Source organism: Pseudomassariella vexata (genome assembly GCF_002105095.1).
Source record: "Pseudomassariella vexata strain CBS 129021 chromosome Unknown BCR38scaffold_8, whole genome shotgun sequence".
Lineage (NCBI taxonomy): Eukaryota > Fungi > Ascomycota > Sordariomycetes > Amphisphaeriales > Pseudomassariaceae > Pseudomassariella > Pseudomassariella vexata.
The window spans coordinates 574,009-591,150 of record NW_024467963.1 but is presented as its reverse complement, the minus strand read 5'-3'; the positions used below and the strand labels follow the sequence as shown (position 1 = coordinate 591,150).

Below are 17,142 nucleotides of genomic sequence, written 5' to 3'. Positions count from 1 at the left end.
TGGATCACAACTCTTATGTGGCGTGTTCTCACAAAAGGCGTTTGCGTTTTCATAGCACGGAGACCGAGGATGAGTCACGAGTCTGTAAGGAATGAGAAGAGTTTGCAAGTAAGCAGACAGTGATCAATTTACATTGGTTTTCCGCAACTGGTGACGTAACTGCGTGAATAAGTGTGGTGATGTTGTAACGTGACTACTACACCTATAAATAAGTGTTCATATTACATACCCTTACGTCAATCTACTACCTACCATCTTTGGATTGGTGTCTTAGCCACGTTGTTACCGAGTAGACCCCACTGGTCCGTAAATATCGATTGGATGGGACTATCCTGGTGCTATTTTGTAACAGTAGTTAGTCCTGATGCTTGGGTCCGGCTTTTCGAGACAGATCACTTAATCTTGGCAGCTAGAGTTTGACGATGAATACTGCCACATTCGTGCGTAGTCTGTCACACAAACTGCATATGATGCAAAAAAATTAGTCATGTACGAAACAAGGCTCTCCAATATTGCCAAGTTATGTGCGTATACAGAAAGGGAAAATCGGCACAGCACAAGAGCCAAAAGCGAACAAAAGGGAAAAGGTATGCAGAGGCTGATTGATGGAAAACCAGCATTATGTCGTCGTCCTCCCTCTTCATAACTTTGCCTTCTCTCGGGATAAAGAGATCGTTGGCAACAGAGAAGAAAATGGAAATATCATCAGTAAAACCAGAAAAGGCATCGCATGGACGCCGAGCTATTATCCAGTTCCAAACTAAGAGGTCAAAGAACCAGCGCCGTCCACCCTCCTCTCCTTTCAGACCTCTTAATGCCTTTTCATCTTGTGGTTATCGTCAAACCAGTCCCTTACGGAAACCATGGTAGTTTTGTGGTATCAGCAGGTTTAATCCGACTCATCAAGGTCGAAATCATCGCTGTCGTCCTTGCCACCGTCATCGAATTGCTCGCTATCGTCCTCGTCGTCAAGATCAACAGGAACGTAGACGGGCTTCTTCTTCACAGCAGCGGCGCGGCCAGGGCGAGCTCTTGCAGCAGGCTTAGGCGGTGGAGAGTCGGCCAGGACGAGATCATCATCATCTTCGTCGTCGTCGTCGTCGTCGTCGTCGTCGTCCATATCAAAGGCGTCCTTCTTCGAGCTGGGCTTTCCGGCGTCCTTCTTCTTGGCGTAGAGCTTAGCCGCTGGAGATAGCACAGGTGACTTCGTCATCTTCACAAGAGCCTTCTTGGCTACTGGCTTCGGGGCTGCCTCCTTGGCTTTGGCTTTGGTGCCGACCGGTCGACCGCGAGGCTTCTTTACTGCCGGTGCAGGGGCAGAGGTGGCAGCCGCAGACTTTGAGTCTTCGGACGAAGAGGTAGACGACTTCAGCTTAGAGGCGGGCTTAGCGACAACCGGCATGTCATCGTCGCTCAAGAAGCTGCCGACCTCGTTTCGTGTGGCCGTCTTGTGCGGGCTTGATTTAGCCAACATTTCGTAGTTGGTGTCGTCCTGACTGCCCATGTCGAATGTTTTGCTAGGCTTCGACTTCAGCTTCAGCGCTGCATTGCCACCCTGACTGCTATCAGGTCGCGACATGGCGAACAAACTAAGCCGGCCTGTCTTGTTGTCGCCCGCGGGGGCAGCAGTCGTTCCAATGCCCTTGACCATGGTGTCAATATCGCCGAGCATCATGTCGTCGTCAGAGCTCTCTGATTCGTCGTCATCAACGATCCACGCTTTTGGCTTGGCAGCTGCTGCACGTTTACCACGCGCTCTGGGCGCGGGCACGTCTGAAACTTCTGACTCGTCTACGGCCGCAACTGCCGAATCCTCTGTAGCTCTGGCCGGAGCGGCAACCTTCTTTTTCTTCACAGGCTTGCTCTTGAGCGCCGCATAGTCATCAGAAAAGGCATCCGAGTCTTCGTCGACTCCATCTATGCCGAGCTTGGCCTTCTTCGCTGGGGCGGCGAATGTTTGCATGAAGCGCTGGCTCGGCTTGGGCTCGGCGTCCTTGAGTTTGGTCGCCGCAGCCTTGGCGGCCTTGGAGACGGTTTTTGACTTGACTGTAGGGGCATAGTCATCATCGCCCTTGGGCTTCCGGCCCTTGCCAGCACCGATCTTCTTGGATGCGCGGGCACCCTTATTGCGGATGTTTTTGACGATCTCAGCGTCTAGACGCACTTGGTTCTGCCATTCTGCCTCGAACTCATCAAGGTCGCTACACCAGAGGTCTTTCTCGCTGCGTGCCTCGAGCGTATCATGCTCTGCCTTCTTCTTTGCGATCGCCTCGTTGAGTCTGTCCAATCGTTCTTGAGTGAAGGACCAAATGGGCATCTAGAAAGTGTCAGTGCTGGTGCTGAGTAGTAGCAGCGTCATGTTTTGACTCACCGAGAGGAGGTAGTCGTAGTCTTGAGCTCCCGCATCTACCTCGACCTCCTCATCTCCACCTTCCTCGGCCTCGTCTTCCTCGTCCACTTTGGACTTCTTCTTGTCCACGTTCTTCGGGAAAGCCTCGTATTTCCGCGTACGCAGCTCCTCGACGACCACCTGCTTCTTCTTGCGAGACACCACGAGATCGTTGTCCATAATCTCCTTGACAAACCGGGCTTGGTTCTTGAGCTTGCGATAATCAGCGTGATAGACGCCTAGCCAGTACACCTTCCGCTCATAGTACATCTTCAACCGGTAAACATAGAACTCTTCCATGATCTCCTCGACTTTCTCATACTTGCGGATCATGCCACGGGAGTCAAAGGCTACTAGATTAGACGTGGCAACTTGCTTCAAAAGTTTGAATTTTTCCAAGGCAGCATTCGTGTCTGTCCTTAATGCCGGCATGTGTTTCTCATCCACCTGGATTTCAAAGTGCACATTTTTATGGTCGTTGAACTCCTTGTAATCCTTGATGAATGAGGGTGTCTTCTCGGCGCGGATGACTTCTTCCAGTTTCGCCTTGAAATCATCTGTCCACATTCGGATTGGCAGTTCTTTGATGACAACCTCGGGGCGCGTGGGGTCCACTTCGACCATGCCGTCGAATGAGTAGCGGTTGGGGCCGGCTTCACGCGGAGTACCTTTCCAGCCTCTGAACCATGGCATCATGGGCTCGAATGGCTTCTCGTCATCACCGTCCAAGCGTCCCATTCGGCGTCTCAAATTCCAAACGATATCCTCGGGCTTGTAGTTGGGAATACTGGTACTCCAACCTGTGCCTATACCATCGGCACCATTCACAAGCACCATGGGTATGATGGGGGCGTATACTTTCGGCTCGATCCTCTTTCCGTCCTCAAGGTTGTGTTCTAGATTAGGCTCATCGAGTGGGGAGAATATCTTGCGAGCAAAGGGAGATAGACGGGTATGGATGTAACGAGGGCTGGCAGCATCAGAGCCACCGGCTAGACGGGACCCGAAGTTACCACTGGGCTCGAGACAATTGACGTTGTTGGAACCAACAAAGTCCTGTGCCAAGCCGATGATGGTTTGCTGCAGGGATACTTCGCCGTGATGATAAGCAGTCTGCTCAGAGACGTAACCAGCCAACTCAATGACCTTCTTGTCCTTTACGAGATTTCGCTTCAAGCAAGCATAAATGACCTTGCGCTGACCAGGCTTAAACCCGTCAAGCATGGAAGGGATTGATCTCATGTTATCAGCCATACTAAACAGAATCAACTCCTTGTTGACAAAGTCGTTGTATGAAATGAGATTGGATGTGTGATCTAGATATGTGCCAGGTACGAAGTTGCCCAGCCATTCTTTTCGGGCATCCGCCTTCTTCTTCGAGAAGGCAAGTTCGAAGAGCTCGGCTTCAGTTGGCTGCATCACATCAAATCCCTTCAAGTGCTTGTCGAGGTCAGTGAAATAGATTTGGGCGTCCTCGTTGGAGCTGGTTCCCAGACCCTTGTAATACTTGGCCTCCCAACGCCTATGATCAGATTTGTGTTGCTCTTTCCACTCTTCGTACTGCGGTTGCGTAAAAAAAGAGTGTGCCTTGAGCGGTTTCTTGGGATTTGGACCTTGCCAGACTTTGACAATGGGCGTGATGAACTCTCTAAAGAACCCCGGAATCTTAAGCAGCGAAGGGTATTGAACTTGCAGGAAGTTGATCAGTAGGCCCTTGATGTGACTACCGTCGTGATCTTGATCGGCCATGATCATGAGATGGCCGTACCGGAGACTGTTGGTGTCCGTGTATTGCTGCTTATGCTTGAGGCCCAGGAACTGCTTGATGTTTTGGATCTCCGCATTCTTGGAGATCTGCTCGATCGAAGCATCACGGACGTTCAGCATCTTACCACGCAGAGGGAAGACACCAATGCGATCGGGGTCCAAAATCGCACGGCCGGCAACAGCCAAACTCTTGGCAGAATCACCTTCTGTCAGGATAAGCGTGCATTCGTAGCCGCGCTTTGTCCCCGCCAAGTTGGCATCTACAAGTTTGGCGTTGCTGATTCTGGAGCGCTTGTTGCCATCGCTCTTGGCAAGCATTTTGTCTGCCTTCGCCTCAGCAAACTGAAGGATGTTGGTGATGGCATCGGTGTTGGCAATCTTCTTTAGGAACGGGTCCGTTAATTCACACTTGCTGCCAAACTGACTCTTCTTGGTTGTCATTTGCTCCTTGGTCTGCGACGTGAAAGCAGGGTTTTCGATCAGGCAGTTTACGAAGATGAAGATATGGTTTCTGACATGATTCTGCTTCAAAGCGTGTCCCTTCTTCTTCTTGTTAAGATGCTTCAGAAGAGCCTCGGTGATCATGTCGGCAATGTAGTTGACATGGGTGCCACCTTGGGTCGTCGCTATGGAGTTGACGAACGAAACTTGCTGGAATGATCCATCTGAGACGGCAAAAGCAATTTCCCATTTCGGATGGCCCTTGGAGTCCTCAAGGATGACTGAAGCGCTGGGCTCCGCGCCCTCTTCGGCTGCCCGTTCCTGTGCAATGGCCTTGGCATACAGTTCGCAGTATGACTGGAAGTTCAACTTCAGATACGTGTCATTCAGGTGAACCTTGACGTTGCGGACCGTGCCGGCCATGTCGTAAACCCTCCGAATGAGTAGGGCTTCGAGGTCATCATCAATACCGTCAGGCATGCCGAATCGCGCAAAGTCAGGCTTGAAAGTGACTCGCACAAAGTCAGCCGTCTTGTTCGACGTGATCTTGGCCTTTTCCATCTTGCTCATGTTGTCCCGCCACGTCTGCTTGTATCTTTTGCCGTTCTTGGAGTCCTGGCATTCAAGCGTAAATTCCGTGCTGAAGACATTACAGAGCTTGGCACCGTAACCGTTTCGACCACCAGTGGTCTTCTTCTCGTCGTCGTCGAAATTGGAACCGGCAAGTAGATGGCCGAAGACAAGTTCGGGAATCCAGACCTTCTCCTTCTCGTGCATCTCGACTGGAATGCCTTTGCCGTTGTTCTCGACTGTGATCTCGCCGGCCTCCCGATTTATAGTGACCTTCATGGAAGTCATCTTGGCATCTCGCTGCTTGTTGTCGGCAGCGTTGACGAGGATTTCATCGAAGATCTTGTAGAGACCCGGCACGAATTGGACCTCACGGAACTCCATCTGCTTCATCTCCTTGTTGTACACCCACATCTTTTGGCCGGTGCGCTCGACGGAGCCAATGTAGGTATCAGGACGCTTGATGATGTGTTGCAGTTGCGTCAACTTCTGGTACGTCTCGGTGGCTGTCTTCTGGGATGGCTTGGCATCCGGTGATCCATCTAGCATCATGCTGTCGTTCTCAATTTCGCCCAATGGTTTCCCACTGGACTTCTTGGGTGCGGGTGCTTTCTTCTGCTTCTTGACACTCGGCGGAGTGTTGGAGAATCCGGATTCGTCGTTGGATTCTTCGTCGTCGGTCACAGGCTTTGCGCGCTTCTTAGGAGCGGCCTTTGTGGTCTTGAGTGTGGTCTGGACCATTTTCCTCGGCGCCGCCTTGACTGCTGGTTTCTTCACTGCGGCTTTGGGTTTGGGTTTGGGTTTCTGTAGACGGCTAGGATCAGTTCTGTTCGTCAAGGCGAAGACCGGTGTGAGTGAATGGCGGTATTAAAGTGAGAATTTGCTTGATTGAATGGAGAAAGACCTACTGGCTCGGGGGAGAAGGCGTCCGAGTCGTTCTCGAGGTCATCAAAGACCGAGTCCTCCATGATGTCTTCGTCCATGGTGACGTTTTGCGCGCTGTCGCACCAAGGTCTGAGAGCTGAAGAAAATTTGACGAAGTGCGCGTTGTGCCCAAATGGGTCAAATGGTGCGAACGGAAGAAGTAACCAAAAGAGCGGCTGCTATTCATCAAACTCAAGTCGTAGAGAAGAAGGGAAAGGGCTATTGCTTGCAAGTGTCTACACTAGTCTCGCCGTGATGGGGAACAGGGTCTGGTGGTAGATTATTGTTTAGGTCGGTTGAGTCGCCTATCCAAATTCGTGTTGTTGTCAACAATCGCTGTCGCGCGCCAATACGCCCTTCCGGGTATTGTCGCATCCGTTCAAGGTGGGGGACGTAGTGGGGAACGCAGTATGGGGCCCTGGAAAAAGCACGGGCCATTGCGGCCGAGGGTCAGCCACAATGTGCCACTACAGTTGGCAGTTGCGCTTACTTCGTACAATTCTATGCAACATCGAGCTGTCGTCCCAATTGCAAGTACGAGTAGACTAGTTAGTTACTTTAATTATTCGTCACATCAAGGCAGCGTATCACGACCATGAACGCATTCGCTGGGATGACGAGTAATCAATAGACGAGAAACATGATAGACCAACTACGCTCTTGAAACTGGCGTATACTTCATGGTTCCATCACGCGATCGGTCATGGAAGATGAGGACTGTCGTCGAAGCATCTTAATGAACCACTCAGGGCCAATGTCCGGGACGTCAGCTGAACTCGACGCGAGTGTCTCGGCAGAAGCAGGCACGCTCAATCTTGCAGAACCAGAATCAGACCGGACAGAATCTTCTACTCGTCAAGATGGTTCTCGACGGTAGCCACTACGCTGAACAGCTCAAGATCCCGGCATCCTGATGCGTTTTTGTCACACAGTAACGCATGGCTCGTCAGGGTTGACCTGAAATTGATTGGTGTTATTTCTCCGTTTCTCATGTGCGTACAACTCTGGGACCTCACGACTAATGCTCCCGAAGATGAAAAGAGAAAGAAATTTCCCGAAGTCGACTGTACACACCCGTGCTCGTTGTTACTGTTGCACCACGCATAGGGAGTCCTTCCCTCCTGTCATACTATGCTGTACCACAGGAGCCACTGTACAATCATCTGAAACTTCAAGACTGCCAGCCTGCCAGAAACAGTCTTGACGAGCCTCAGACTTGACCCTTTCTGGAAGGCAAAGAGGCGAGGCCGCGGGGCAGAGCCGATCGTTAGTCGATGCCATCTGCCTTTCTTCCCGGCAGAACCGCGTACCTGACAGCCATGATGCAATGGCAGACCGGGATTTGGCATCGTCTCTCCCATCTTGGCACCAGCTTAGGGAACGGGTGGGGCTATCGACCCTCACCGGCCTTCGTGCCCTCTCGTGGGCTGATACAAGCAATTACACGGACAATAAGCTTGATTTCAAGTCTCTCGCGGCTTGGAGGTAGCATGGATCTTTGTCTGTGCTTCACCTTATCCAATGTGAGCTCCCCACTTGCCCTATCCGTTTGTAGGCACACACTACCTGCAATACCATTTGCTGCGGCCGTTGGGGAGGGTGTCCTCCAGCGGTAGGCTGCATATTTTAGTGTGCTTGAGACCAGACGCGTAGACAGACAGCCCCAGGGTGTCAATGACTCGAGGAACTTTGGATTCTGCGATTTGGCTGGATGATGTGAAAGAGCCTGGTCTCCCAAGGCAACTAACTGTTGTTGAGACCGTGGCAGCAGGGACCAACGAAGCCGGAGCAGGCCAGTCAGCCCTTGGCCGTCAGATTTGTGAGCCCAGCCCGTCACTTCCAGTCATTCATCCGACCAACGGCACCTTTTTCCGTCTATTGTCTCTCAAGTCAGTCTGTTCAATCAAACTACCTTCTTACCGATCTCGGTATATGAAGCCAGGCAGAGACGAGTTCTGCAACAGGTCATATGATATACGAACAAAGAAAGAACCAACATCCTTGGCGGACCCATAGGGTTTGTCACCAGGGTCGATCATGGCATGGCCAAAGGTGGTAAGGCCTCCGCTCTCTGTGTTCCATCGGACATATTCTGTGCCTGTACACAGCTGGGCTCGTGGGGAAAACATGGGTTGATGTGGTGACAGCTGCAATCTCCGCATTGGGTGTAGCCAATTGCCATCGGGCAGTCCTTTGGCTGCTTCCCATGCTTCTCGAAGAGCCGTGGAATTTCTTTCAAGATGCTCTACGTTCGGCTAAGCACAGAAGAGCCTCTCCACCAAGGTTGTTGCCTTTTTGGCGGTCAAGGCCGAGACAAGTCTTTGCTTCATTTCCTTGGATAGACGACCGGCGAAGGTTTCCCTCGCTGCAAGAAGTAATATCTCTTCTTTTTGGTTGGTACTGATGGGTACACGTGTGTCGAGTCAAGCAATCTTTGTCTAGGATCTCATCTGCTCAACCTAGTGGTTTCTTTGTTCTACCCATCCTCAGAATCCCGCCTAGCCTGTCAACTTGCCCAGCACAAGATGCAGCTATCCGCTAGGTTGCTTTCTGTCAACACTCCTCTATGCATTTTCCAAACAAGTCAGGACCCTGTTTGGGCTTTTGAGCCATGGCATATTTGCTGTGTCAAACTCATTTGTTGTCTGTAGCTACAGATCCGCTGCGTCATGCAGTCGCCTGTGATGGCCCCTTTCGGGCCAGCACTTAGACGGTGGCATCTAATGAAACCTGCCTCACCTCGATCCTGACCTGGGGCTCTGGGCATCGACTTGATAGACATAGTATTGCTTGAAATCCATCCCGACGGCTATGGTACGGAGTCGACGGTACCGTTTGGCACGTTAGAACTCTGATTCCGAAACGTCAGGCTCCGTCAGGAGGTCATTGCACCGGCCAGTGAATCCCCCTTCCCCCCCCCTCTCTTTGGCTCATTTAGACGGGCTCGTCCGCCATCAACGTATTGCGTAGACGATCCCAAGATCGCGTCGGCGTCGCCTTGCCTCGTCTATCTCCAGTCACTCCCCACTCACCTATCACTTTGGTCGCTTTGAACTCGATCTTGCAAAGAGCGGTGGGCTTCCACAAACGGACTCCTCTACTCTAACAGGTCGATTCCAAGACATATTCGACAAAGGAGCTGCACCGAATACACATATCGACAAGGCAGCGCCGGTCACCGCCCAATACGCTGCAGATAGCTGCATGACTGGATACAGTCAAAAAAAGCAATCTCGGTTTCTTGTGTGCTCTGACGAGTGCAGCCCAGCATCCCATCAGCCCTTCTGTTTGCCCGATTAAAAAGCACTTGATGTTCTCTTTCCCCCCCAATCTGTTGCTGCAAGCTGCTGTCTGAGTTCTCTGGCATTTCCTCGAACTCTCTGTAGAGTGCTCCCGGCAACTTCACGTACAATTTCAAGATATCCCCCACAGCTACCCAACGCCATGCTTTCAGTGGCATCTCTTCTTAACCCGGCTCCTTCGGGGCCGCCTTTGCATCGATACCCGCCAAGTCCAGCCTCGTCATCCCCCACAACCTCCTTTGCTGACGAGTCTGCCTTCTTCGATCGGCCCATGATATCCAAGCACAATATGGCAAAGGACGCCGCGGTTTTTACCAAGGGTAAAGCCAAGGGTGTTGTCAACTTTTACCCATACGAAAGACTAGACGAAGTCTCCTTGCGCGAGGTCCGCAAGTACCAAGTGTATCCCTTCGGCAAGATACAGGAGTATTGCCGTCACATCCCTTACAACAGCGGAAAGAAGGACTTCTTTGAGAAGACTGGCCGGGAAAGCTTCGAAGGTAAATTTGCACCTCGAATTCCGAGTATACTTTCGGGAAACCAACCTCTGATCCAATCATAGTCTTTCAATACATTCTCAGGGTACCCGGAGATGAAACCGAGTACGCAGTTATGTGGGACTACAATGTTGGCCTCGTCCGCATGACTCCTTTTTTCAAATGTTGCAAGTACTCCAAGGTAAGTCACGTCTGGACACTTTCCATACAGTTCTGACCTGACGCTTCCAGACAACGCCCGCCAAGATGTTGAATATGAATCCTGGTCTCAAAGAGATTACCCACAGCATCACTGGAGGATCCATCATGGCACAAGGTAAGTGCTTAAGAAGGACAAGTTGATAGAGACTACATCTTACGAAGAAATACTAACAAATCCACCAGGATACTGGATGCCATATCAATGTGCCAAGGCCATTTGTGCAACTTTCTGCCATCACATCGCCGGGGCTCTGATCCCCGTCTTCGGTCCCGACTTCCCTTCTCTATGCACACCACCTAATGCGCCAGAGCATGGTCGCATGATCATCGACCATTCGATCATCATCCAGTCTACCAGAGAGTCGGAGCTCTTCCGCCGACAATATTCCAACATGTTGACTTCAGCCGGCAGCCTGAGCCCCAAGAGAAACCGACGCGTCTTCCAAAGCCCCTACGACGATTCAAGACACCACCCGCGCCATCGCATCCGCAGAACCTTCGTGTCGAGCGACAGTCCCTACGCCACCGACACCGACGGCGATATATCGCCGGTCACCGACCGCAGCGCGTCAGATCGATACCTGTACTCGCCAGCCCCGTCCTCGGCGCCGCCCCCGCACGTTCGTCCTAGTAGCGGCTGGACCCCAGCCAATGTCCTGCCTCTCCAGTACGAGACCCCGGGTCCTAGCACCTATCTCAGTGCCGTACCGCGCTTCACCAGTCGCAGCTATCCCCAAAGCCATACCAACCCCCCTCATCAATCACACCCACACCCACACACTTACCCACCACCTCAACTCTGGCGCAGCAAGCGGCCCGCAGAACACATCGACCCCGACTACGAATATGACGCGGGTGAGAGCCGCACGGCAACGGGCACGAACACCACTGCGAACAGCCCTGTGGACGACAAGCCAGCCGAACCGTCATCAATGGGTCCCGATAAGAATGCGGCGCTGTTGCTGATGAATCTGAGTGTGCAGGACAACGTGGGAATGGGCAGCATTAAAGGTAGAGATGCGGGGGCGGCAATATCTTCCGAGACGAACTCGCCGGTGGACCGAAAGTTCCCCAGAATCAAACTGTTGAGGGCGAATTCTCTGTAGTAGGGGAGACAGCGGATAGGAAATATGGAGACAGGGCGGTTAGGGGGTAAAGACTTGGCCTCGAGTAAACCATTGTAATCGTGTAGTTAAACAAAGACCTTCTTGTATCAGTTGGGAACATTCAGCATTCATAGGGATAGGGACTGGTTGGTTGGAGTTGGGGCGGCATTGAACTTGACTGGGGGGGAAAAGCATGGGGGTTTATTCACGTGGAAATTCATTCCAGAGGTAAAACTGGAATATTGATAACTATAATTATTATTAAATACGCCGTAGGCTCGAAGCCCGCGGCACCTCTACTAGTACTCCCGTATGTCAAACCGTGCCCTAATAGTTGGACTAAACACATACGCTGCTTGGTCGGTTCGCCCTATTAGCGACTGCGTTACGACCCTGAAGTTGTCCGACCCGTCCTTAGCAGCCACCTTACAATAGTCCCACTAATTACCGGTTCTCCTGTTGCCGTTGCGAGATCTCTGTGAATTGACATAATTAAATCAATAATACGCCTTCACATGTCGTCCATTGAAAGATGTCGCTCCTTGATTGGCTCGTGGACGTTAGGAAAGATCAGTTGGCCATGTTCGCTGCATTTGTTGATTCTAAACTTGGGAGCAATACCAACTTTAGCGGCAGCACATGAGTACTAGACGGTTAGGCGCACCATAACCTGACATCATTCCAACTACGTAATCATATGGACATGAGAGCAGCACGCTATACAACACGAAAATTGTGAAATTTCAGGGATAATGTTTTAATATGATGAAAAGGCTGGCTTGCTGGATGCATGCATGTTGTAAACAAGGTAAGGTGAAAGGTCATGACAAGAATATTGCCCCTGTAATTCACGTAAAAACGGGATTCAATTCCTGCTAAGATCTAGACCACCTTCAGTCTACAAATAATCATAACATACTCTGGCTGCCTCTTTATCAAAAGATTTGGTAAGTATACATTAAAGCAAATCAAGTTGATGCTGGGACCTGAGCAGGTACTTTGATTCTTTCAGAATGATAATTGAGCTGGTATGTTTTCTTGACAAGTGTAGATACAGTGCTATATACGTGGAGAAGCTTCAGGGTATGGGCGCGTGTTTCAAGGCTGAATGTTGTGTACTTGGTGGGTGCTCTCTTGGATATGAATGAATGTTGGGGTTGGAAAGGAACATCGTCCAATTCCTTCTTACCCTGTAGGAAGTTGTCTGATAGCTGTACTGTACCCTATGACAATCCCTGGGGGGTTCATATCCGCAGTGAAAGGGTGTATTTACGTATAGCTATATTTATAGCTATTTTGGCCGCTGCCTGGTGGAAATGGCTATAGATCAATTCAGAAAATTTTGGTAACATACTGGCTTATTAAGTCCCTGCCCAGACCTGATGGCCGCGATTCCCTGCCTATAGGCACCCTAACGTACGCTTCTGCTGACAGTGTTTTCTCCATTCACGTTCACAATAACAACAGCTGCCAATCTGGCCATCTATTCTGTACTTTTATTGTATCGGTAAACGCTTACCTTATACTCTGAATTTATACCACAACAGCTACGTGCCTGGATGCGGTGCAATTCTACTATAAACAGTATGTGTGCCCCTAAATCTAGTGACTCGGGACTGAACCGGCAGCCATCTGCTTGAGACATTGGACACTGCCACGACTGTTGGGCCTCGCTGTTTGATGCTTTTCTGGCTACATAGAACTTCACTTTTCTAATTAACAATGCCCGCCCAAGGCAATGACACCCTTTGGTCTTCATCGTTCCAAGATAGACCATTATTTTAGATAAACTTACATATGCCGCTTGTTATCAAAATTCACAATACCCAGATATTCATCACACATTACCACAGAAACCTTCACGTTAGGAGGGATTCCAATCTTGGTATCCATCCAGCTTTCTCGTCAAAGATGGCTTCTTTCCTTTCTCTTCTCTTCCTCTTGTTCTTTTTATGCTTATTTCTCTTCTTTTGCTTTATTTATCTAAGTATATCCATATTCAACCGCTCTGAGCCTCAGCCTTCTTCCTCTTGTACTCCTGAGCCCAACTCTCTGCCTTGGCTTTGGGAAGTATATAGAGCCTTATCACTTGATCCACCACCTCGACGTTCCCCGAAGAAAGGATCTTCAATAACGGGACCTTCTTGCCGACCTTAATGAGCCCACCACTCAATGTGTCCATGTAACATTCCACCTTAGCCAAAGTATACTCCCCCTTCTTATCCCAAGGCAGTGGCAATATATACCCCAAATGATCCACCAGCGACTCCGTTTCGTTAAACGCCTTGATGAAGTCGCTCTCCAAGTCCTGCGGATACAGCAACACAGTCGGGAAACTCAACGAGCTCTTCGGATCATCCGGGTCCGGCACCAGCTGCATCCCCACACCGTCCATCTCAGGCGGCTGCGCCGTCTTCCTCGTCTTGATCCCCCTAGCATGCAGCGCCGCCCTAAGCAGAAGCTCTCTCCTCTTTTCTTTGGCTAGGCGCTCATTTTCCTTCCGCTGCTTCGCGCCAATCTGCTCATTCTTCTTGATGATGTCTTGCGCAACGGCCCGTAGCGCCGCGTTGTTTTCATTGATGGCCAGACCCCGAGCGCAGGCATCGTCCGCTTCCTCAATCCGGTTTACGGCCAAAAGCGCCTTTGCGGACCGGTAGAAGGCTTTGATGTTCCGGGGATTGATCCGGAGCGCTGATGCGCAGTCGATTGTGCAGCTGCGATAGTTCTTCAGTTCCAGGTGACAGGCTGCTCGGTTCACGTACAGCGTCTCCATTACGGCTCGCTGCTTCTCGACTTCGTCTTCGGGTGTCTCCTCTTCTGCAGCGGTGGTAGTGGTCTGCTCACCCGGCTTGGCGCGCTTCCGCTCTTCGGCAGCGAGCACGAGAACGCCCTTGGTATAGAATTCCTTGGCGTTGGTCCAGTCCTTCTCCTTGAAGCATTCATTTCCACGTTCCTTGAATTCAGACCCGACCTCGAGCGGTGTGCCCTCATACGCAAGGGCCTTGAGGGCCTCCGTGTCATCATTTTCCTCGAGCTCAGTCATGAAAAGAGGCGACTTGTTGAGATCGGCAAGCACCTCGTCCACTGTCTTGTTGCTGGTCGCCGCCAGAGCTGGAGGGAGTTCGGGAGCTTTTGCCGCGGCCGCATCCTGTGACTTTGAAGATGGTTCGTCTGGGGACTGTGATGAGACCTTGAGCCGTTCGGCCATTTCGTCCGTGATTTCTTCAATGTGCATTGTGGCGATATGTGACGGAACAGTGCGATCCTCAAGAACTGTCGGCGACGATGTGTTAATGGCCTCGAGCTGTTCTCCTTTATTCCTTCAGTTCAAATTATGTTTGTGCCCTTGCCGGAATTTCTCGTGGTAGCTGCCTCTCATCTGAGATGGGTTCTTTGAGTGAGTCTGAAATCGTCACAGCTCGCTTAGTAGAATTTGTACGACCCCTCATCTGCATAAGGGAAGGAGGACCAATCCCTGCTACTCCTTTAAAGAGGCTTTGCTCCTTCCGTAGCCAGATCGATGATCCAATCGCAATCTGATAAAACTCAATTCATATCGCTCACGGTTTCAACTCTCGCTTTGGAGCATGAGGCAACGCTCGCTTCGATTTCTAAGGAGGCCTGGAGTGGCGCCTTCTCCAAAGTGTTCGCCGGTTCGGCCCGCTTCACGAAGAATTCCACTATGACGAGACTTAAATTCGACGTCTCAGAGCTCAAGCTGACGATATATGCACTTGCGATTTCGCTCAGCCGCGAATCAGTTGTCGTAAATTCGCGTCCTACAATCCAGACATGGCGAGGAACCGACCGAATGGCGTTCGTCAAGATGGATGGTATAGCCTCAGAGCCAATGAACCGTCGATGAACGCTCGGCTCGCAACTCCAATTTCGCAAGTGTCGCAGCCGCTCGTGGGTCTTAAAGGGGATTGGGCGCATCCTACAGGGTTACGGCATGGATTCCTGCATAACCACGTGCAGACTGCTGAAGTCGTCGAGAGCTTTTCATCTCAGCCTCACGACAGGAGCCGGTCGCGGTAAGAGTCTTGTCCACGAGTGGTTGATTGACCACGTCGTCTTTTGTTCTATCGCGTCTTTGCCCAAGAATATCACGGGTAATACGACCGTCACAGCATCTGAAAGTCCGGAAATGGGCAACACGGACATGGACAACGCGACACTGGCTGGGGTCGTCTCAGCCATCATCACATTCCTAGCCCTCGTTGTGTCGTCCGTTCAACTGTTATACCAATATTACACTAACGTAAACCTTTCTGCCCTTGGATCGCGAAACTGTAACGACATGGTCATGGGCCCGTGGGCCGAGCTGACCGACAAGAAATGGCGTTGGCTGGAGTTCCGGTATGAAGTCATTTTCAAATCGCCCATCATCTTCGTCTCGTGGCCGAGCAACAATAAGGGGCCCGTCAACAAAGCCCCAATCTACTCCATGCGAGGGACTCCCCAAAGTTTCAAGGACACCAGAATCTGGCAACCTGATGTTGAACAGCTTGCGCAGCAAAAGGAGATATTGCAAGCAGGGTTACCTTCTTACACAGTATCATATCCGTTTTCCAGGACTTGGCAAAAAGTTACCGCAGCACGAACAAGATTTACAGCTAGAGGGACAATCCGATAATGTCAAGGAGGACTCCTTGAAAGTAGAGAAGTCGGAAGAAGAGGAAGTCGAGAGGACCCGGCGAAGTCTCCTGCGTCTTGGTCTCAACAGAGAAGCCTCTTGGGCCACCATGTTACGAGAGTTGCAGGTCATGGAGCGCGACAGCACCAAGTGGCAGGAAGAGCTGGGGGGAGGGCGGGAAAGTATACAATTGTTCGAGAGACGAACTTTGGCCGTTGCCATCCAACCACGCGCCTACTCCTGGGACATGGTTCCTAATTTCAAGAATCCTCTTGCCCAGACGGTCCTAACCCACCTCGTGGAAATCGCAGCAATGCTAGGAATCTACTGGACTGTATGGGACTCTGCCGGGGACCGTTACCGTGCAGAGGGCAACGGCTTCATCTTGTTCGGCTCGTACAGACCAGAACAAGGACTGGTCTTCCAGTTCTTGAGAGCCGGCCGGTCAAGCTTCAAGGGAAACCGCATCATGCCAGCTGATGAAGTCAAGAAATTTTGCTTCGGATTTGCACCAACTCTGTTCTGCTATCAGCATGACCAGACCCACCGAGCAAAACACCTTGTCAATGATGATTTGGGGACGATCCCGGAGTTGAAACTTGGGAGCAAGCAAGACATCGCTGAGACTCTTAGCGAGATTGGCTGTCCAAAGTCGACAGCAGACCGTTCCTTGGGGGAACGTAAAACGTCCCACATATTTCCTAGTGAGCTTTTCTATGCTGCTTGTTTCACACGTTCAATTAAAAATAAAAATAAGTGCTCATCTCACTCACCTAGTGGCATTTGAGATTCTCGGTATGCTAGGCATGACATTACGTTGGCGCAATTCTGCGTTTCGTGTACTACCGAACCCTACCATATTCTGCTGGGATCGTAGAGGATTCAAGACCAGATTGTTACTCGATGGCTTCAGAAAATACTTCAAGGATCATATCAACAAGGCACAGACACAAGAAATCACGCCAGTTCAGCCCAATCTAGCAACTCCAGCTGCCCAGCCCGGGCATCCAGCTCAAAGAAGAGCATATATCACAGCCAACGACGTTGAAGTTACTTGTCGAGCTTCTAGACAGACTATACGATCTGTTGCCATCGAAAGTCGAGGACTATGATCTCCGGCTGCTCGACTGTCTGCACGACATTCTTGACGCCATCGATGGTCGGCTGTCCAACAAAAAAGCGGTACCAGAAACATTGGTCCTCGAGACTGCAGGCAGGCACGTAACTTACGTGCTTGACGATCTCAACTCGGAGAATTCAAAATTAGACAAAGCCACGAGTTTGCTGGGAAAGGTGAAAAGGAGAAAAA

At 50.9% G+C, this 17,142-nt stretch overlaps 4 protein-coding genes across 4 annotated transcripts; 2 read left to right on the top strand and 2 right to left on the bottom strand.

The window, feature by feature from the left end:
• Nucleotides 1–766: 766 nt before the first annotated feature.
• On the bottom strand, nucleotides 767–6,230 carry BCR38DRAFT_220863 (DNA topoisomerase). Its single transcript, XM_040854249.1, has 3 exons — nucleotides 6,076–6,230; nucleotides 2,372–5,971; nucleotides 767–2,317 (listed from the first exon to the last, which is right to left on the bottom strand). Exons 1-3 carry the CDS (start codon nucleotides 6,148–6,150, stop codon nucleotides 890–892), a joined length of 5,103 nt encoding a protein of 1,700 aa, XP_040714732.1. The 5' UTR covers nucleotides 6,151–6,230; the 3' UTR covers nucleotides 767–889.
• A 2,981-nt stretch (nucleotides 6,231–9,211) lies between these two features.
• BCR38DRAFT_370643 (uncharacterized protein) lies at nucleotides 9,212–11,395 on the top strand. Its single transcript, XM_040857276.1, has 4 exons — nucleotides 9,212–9,893; nucleotides 9,956–10,071; nucleotides 10,122–10,206; nucleotides 10,275–11,395. The coding sequence occupies exons 1-4, from the start codon at nucleotides 9,536–9,538 to the stop codon at nucleotides 11,195–11,197; spliced, it is 1,482 nt and encodes a 493-aa protein (XP_040714731.1). The 5' UTR covers nucleotides 9,212–9,535; the 3' UTR covers nucleotides 11,198–11,395.
• A 1,545-nt stretch (nucleotides 11,396–12,940) lies between these two features.
• Nucleotides 12,941–14,596, bottom strand: BCR38DRAFT_435806 (uncharacterized protein). The gene has a single exon (XM_040860407.1). The coding sequence runs from the start codon at nucleotides 14,430–14,432 to the stop codon at nucleotides 13,197–13,199; it is 1,236 nt and encodes a 411-aa protein (XP_040714730.1). The 5' UTR covers nucleotides 14,433–14,596; the 3' UTR covers nucleotides 12,941–13,196.
• A 553-nt stretch (nucleotides 14,597–15,149) lies between these two features.
• Nucleotides 15,150–16,945, top strand: BCR38DRAFT_485841 (uncharacterized protein; the record flags this gene model as incomplete). Its single annotated transcript, XM_040863943.1, has 3 exons — nucleotides 15,150–15,752; nucleotides 15,814–16,537; nucleotides 16,611–16,945. 3 exons carry the CDS (start codon nucleotides 15,150–15,152, stop codon nucleotides 16,943–16,945), a joined length of 1,662 nt encoding a protein of 553 aa, XP_040714729.1.
• Nucleotides 16,946–17,142: the final 197 nt, after the last annotated feature.

What these genes read in the sequence shown, in the direction of transcription:
- BCR38DRAFT_220863 (XM_040854249.1), bottom strand. Translation starts at nt 6,150, where the DNA reads ATGGACGAAGACATCATGGAGGACTCGGTCTTTGATGACCTCGAGAAC. An exon ending in ACGCCTTCTCCCCCGAGCCA is followed by an intron (nt 5,972 to 6,075) that starts GTAGGTCTTTCT and finishes AGCCGTCTACAG; the next exon opens with AAACCCAAACCCAAACCCAA. An exon ending in ACTACGACTACCTCCTCTCG is followed by an intron (nt 2,318 to 2,371) that starts GTGAGTCAAAAC and finishes GACACTTTCTAG; the next exon opens with ATGCCCATTTGGTCCTTCAC.
- BCR38DRAFT_370643 (XM_040857276.1), top strand. Translation starts at nt 9,536, where the DNA reads ATGCTTTCAGTGGCATCTCTTCTTAACCCGGCTCCTTCGGGGCCGCCT. An exon ending in AATGTTGCAAGTACTCCAAG is followed by an intron (nt 10,072 to 10,121) that starts GTAAGTCACGTC and finishes TGACGCTTCCAG; the next exon opens with ACAACGCCCGCCAAGATGTT. An exon ending in AGGATCCATCATGGCACAAG is followed by an intron (nt 10,207 to 10,274) that starts GTAAGTGCTTAA and finishes CAAATCCACCAG; the next exon opens with GATACTGGATGCCATATCAA.
- BCR38DRAFT_435806 (XM_040860407.1), bottom strand. Translation starts at nt 14,432, where the DNA reads ATGCACATTGAAGAAATCACGGACGAAATGGCCGAACGGCTCAAGGTC.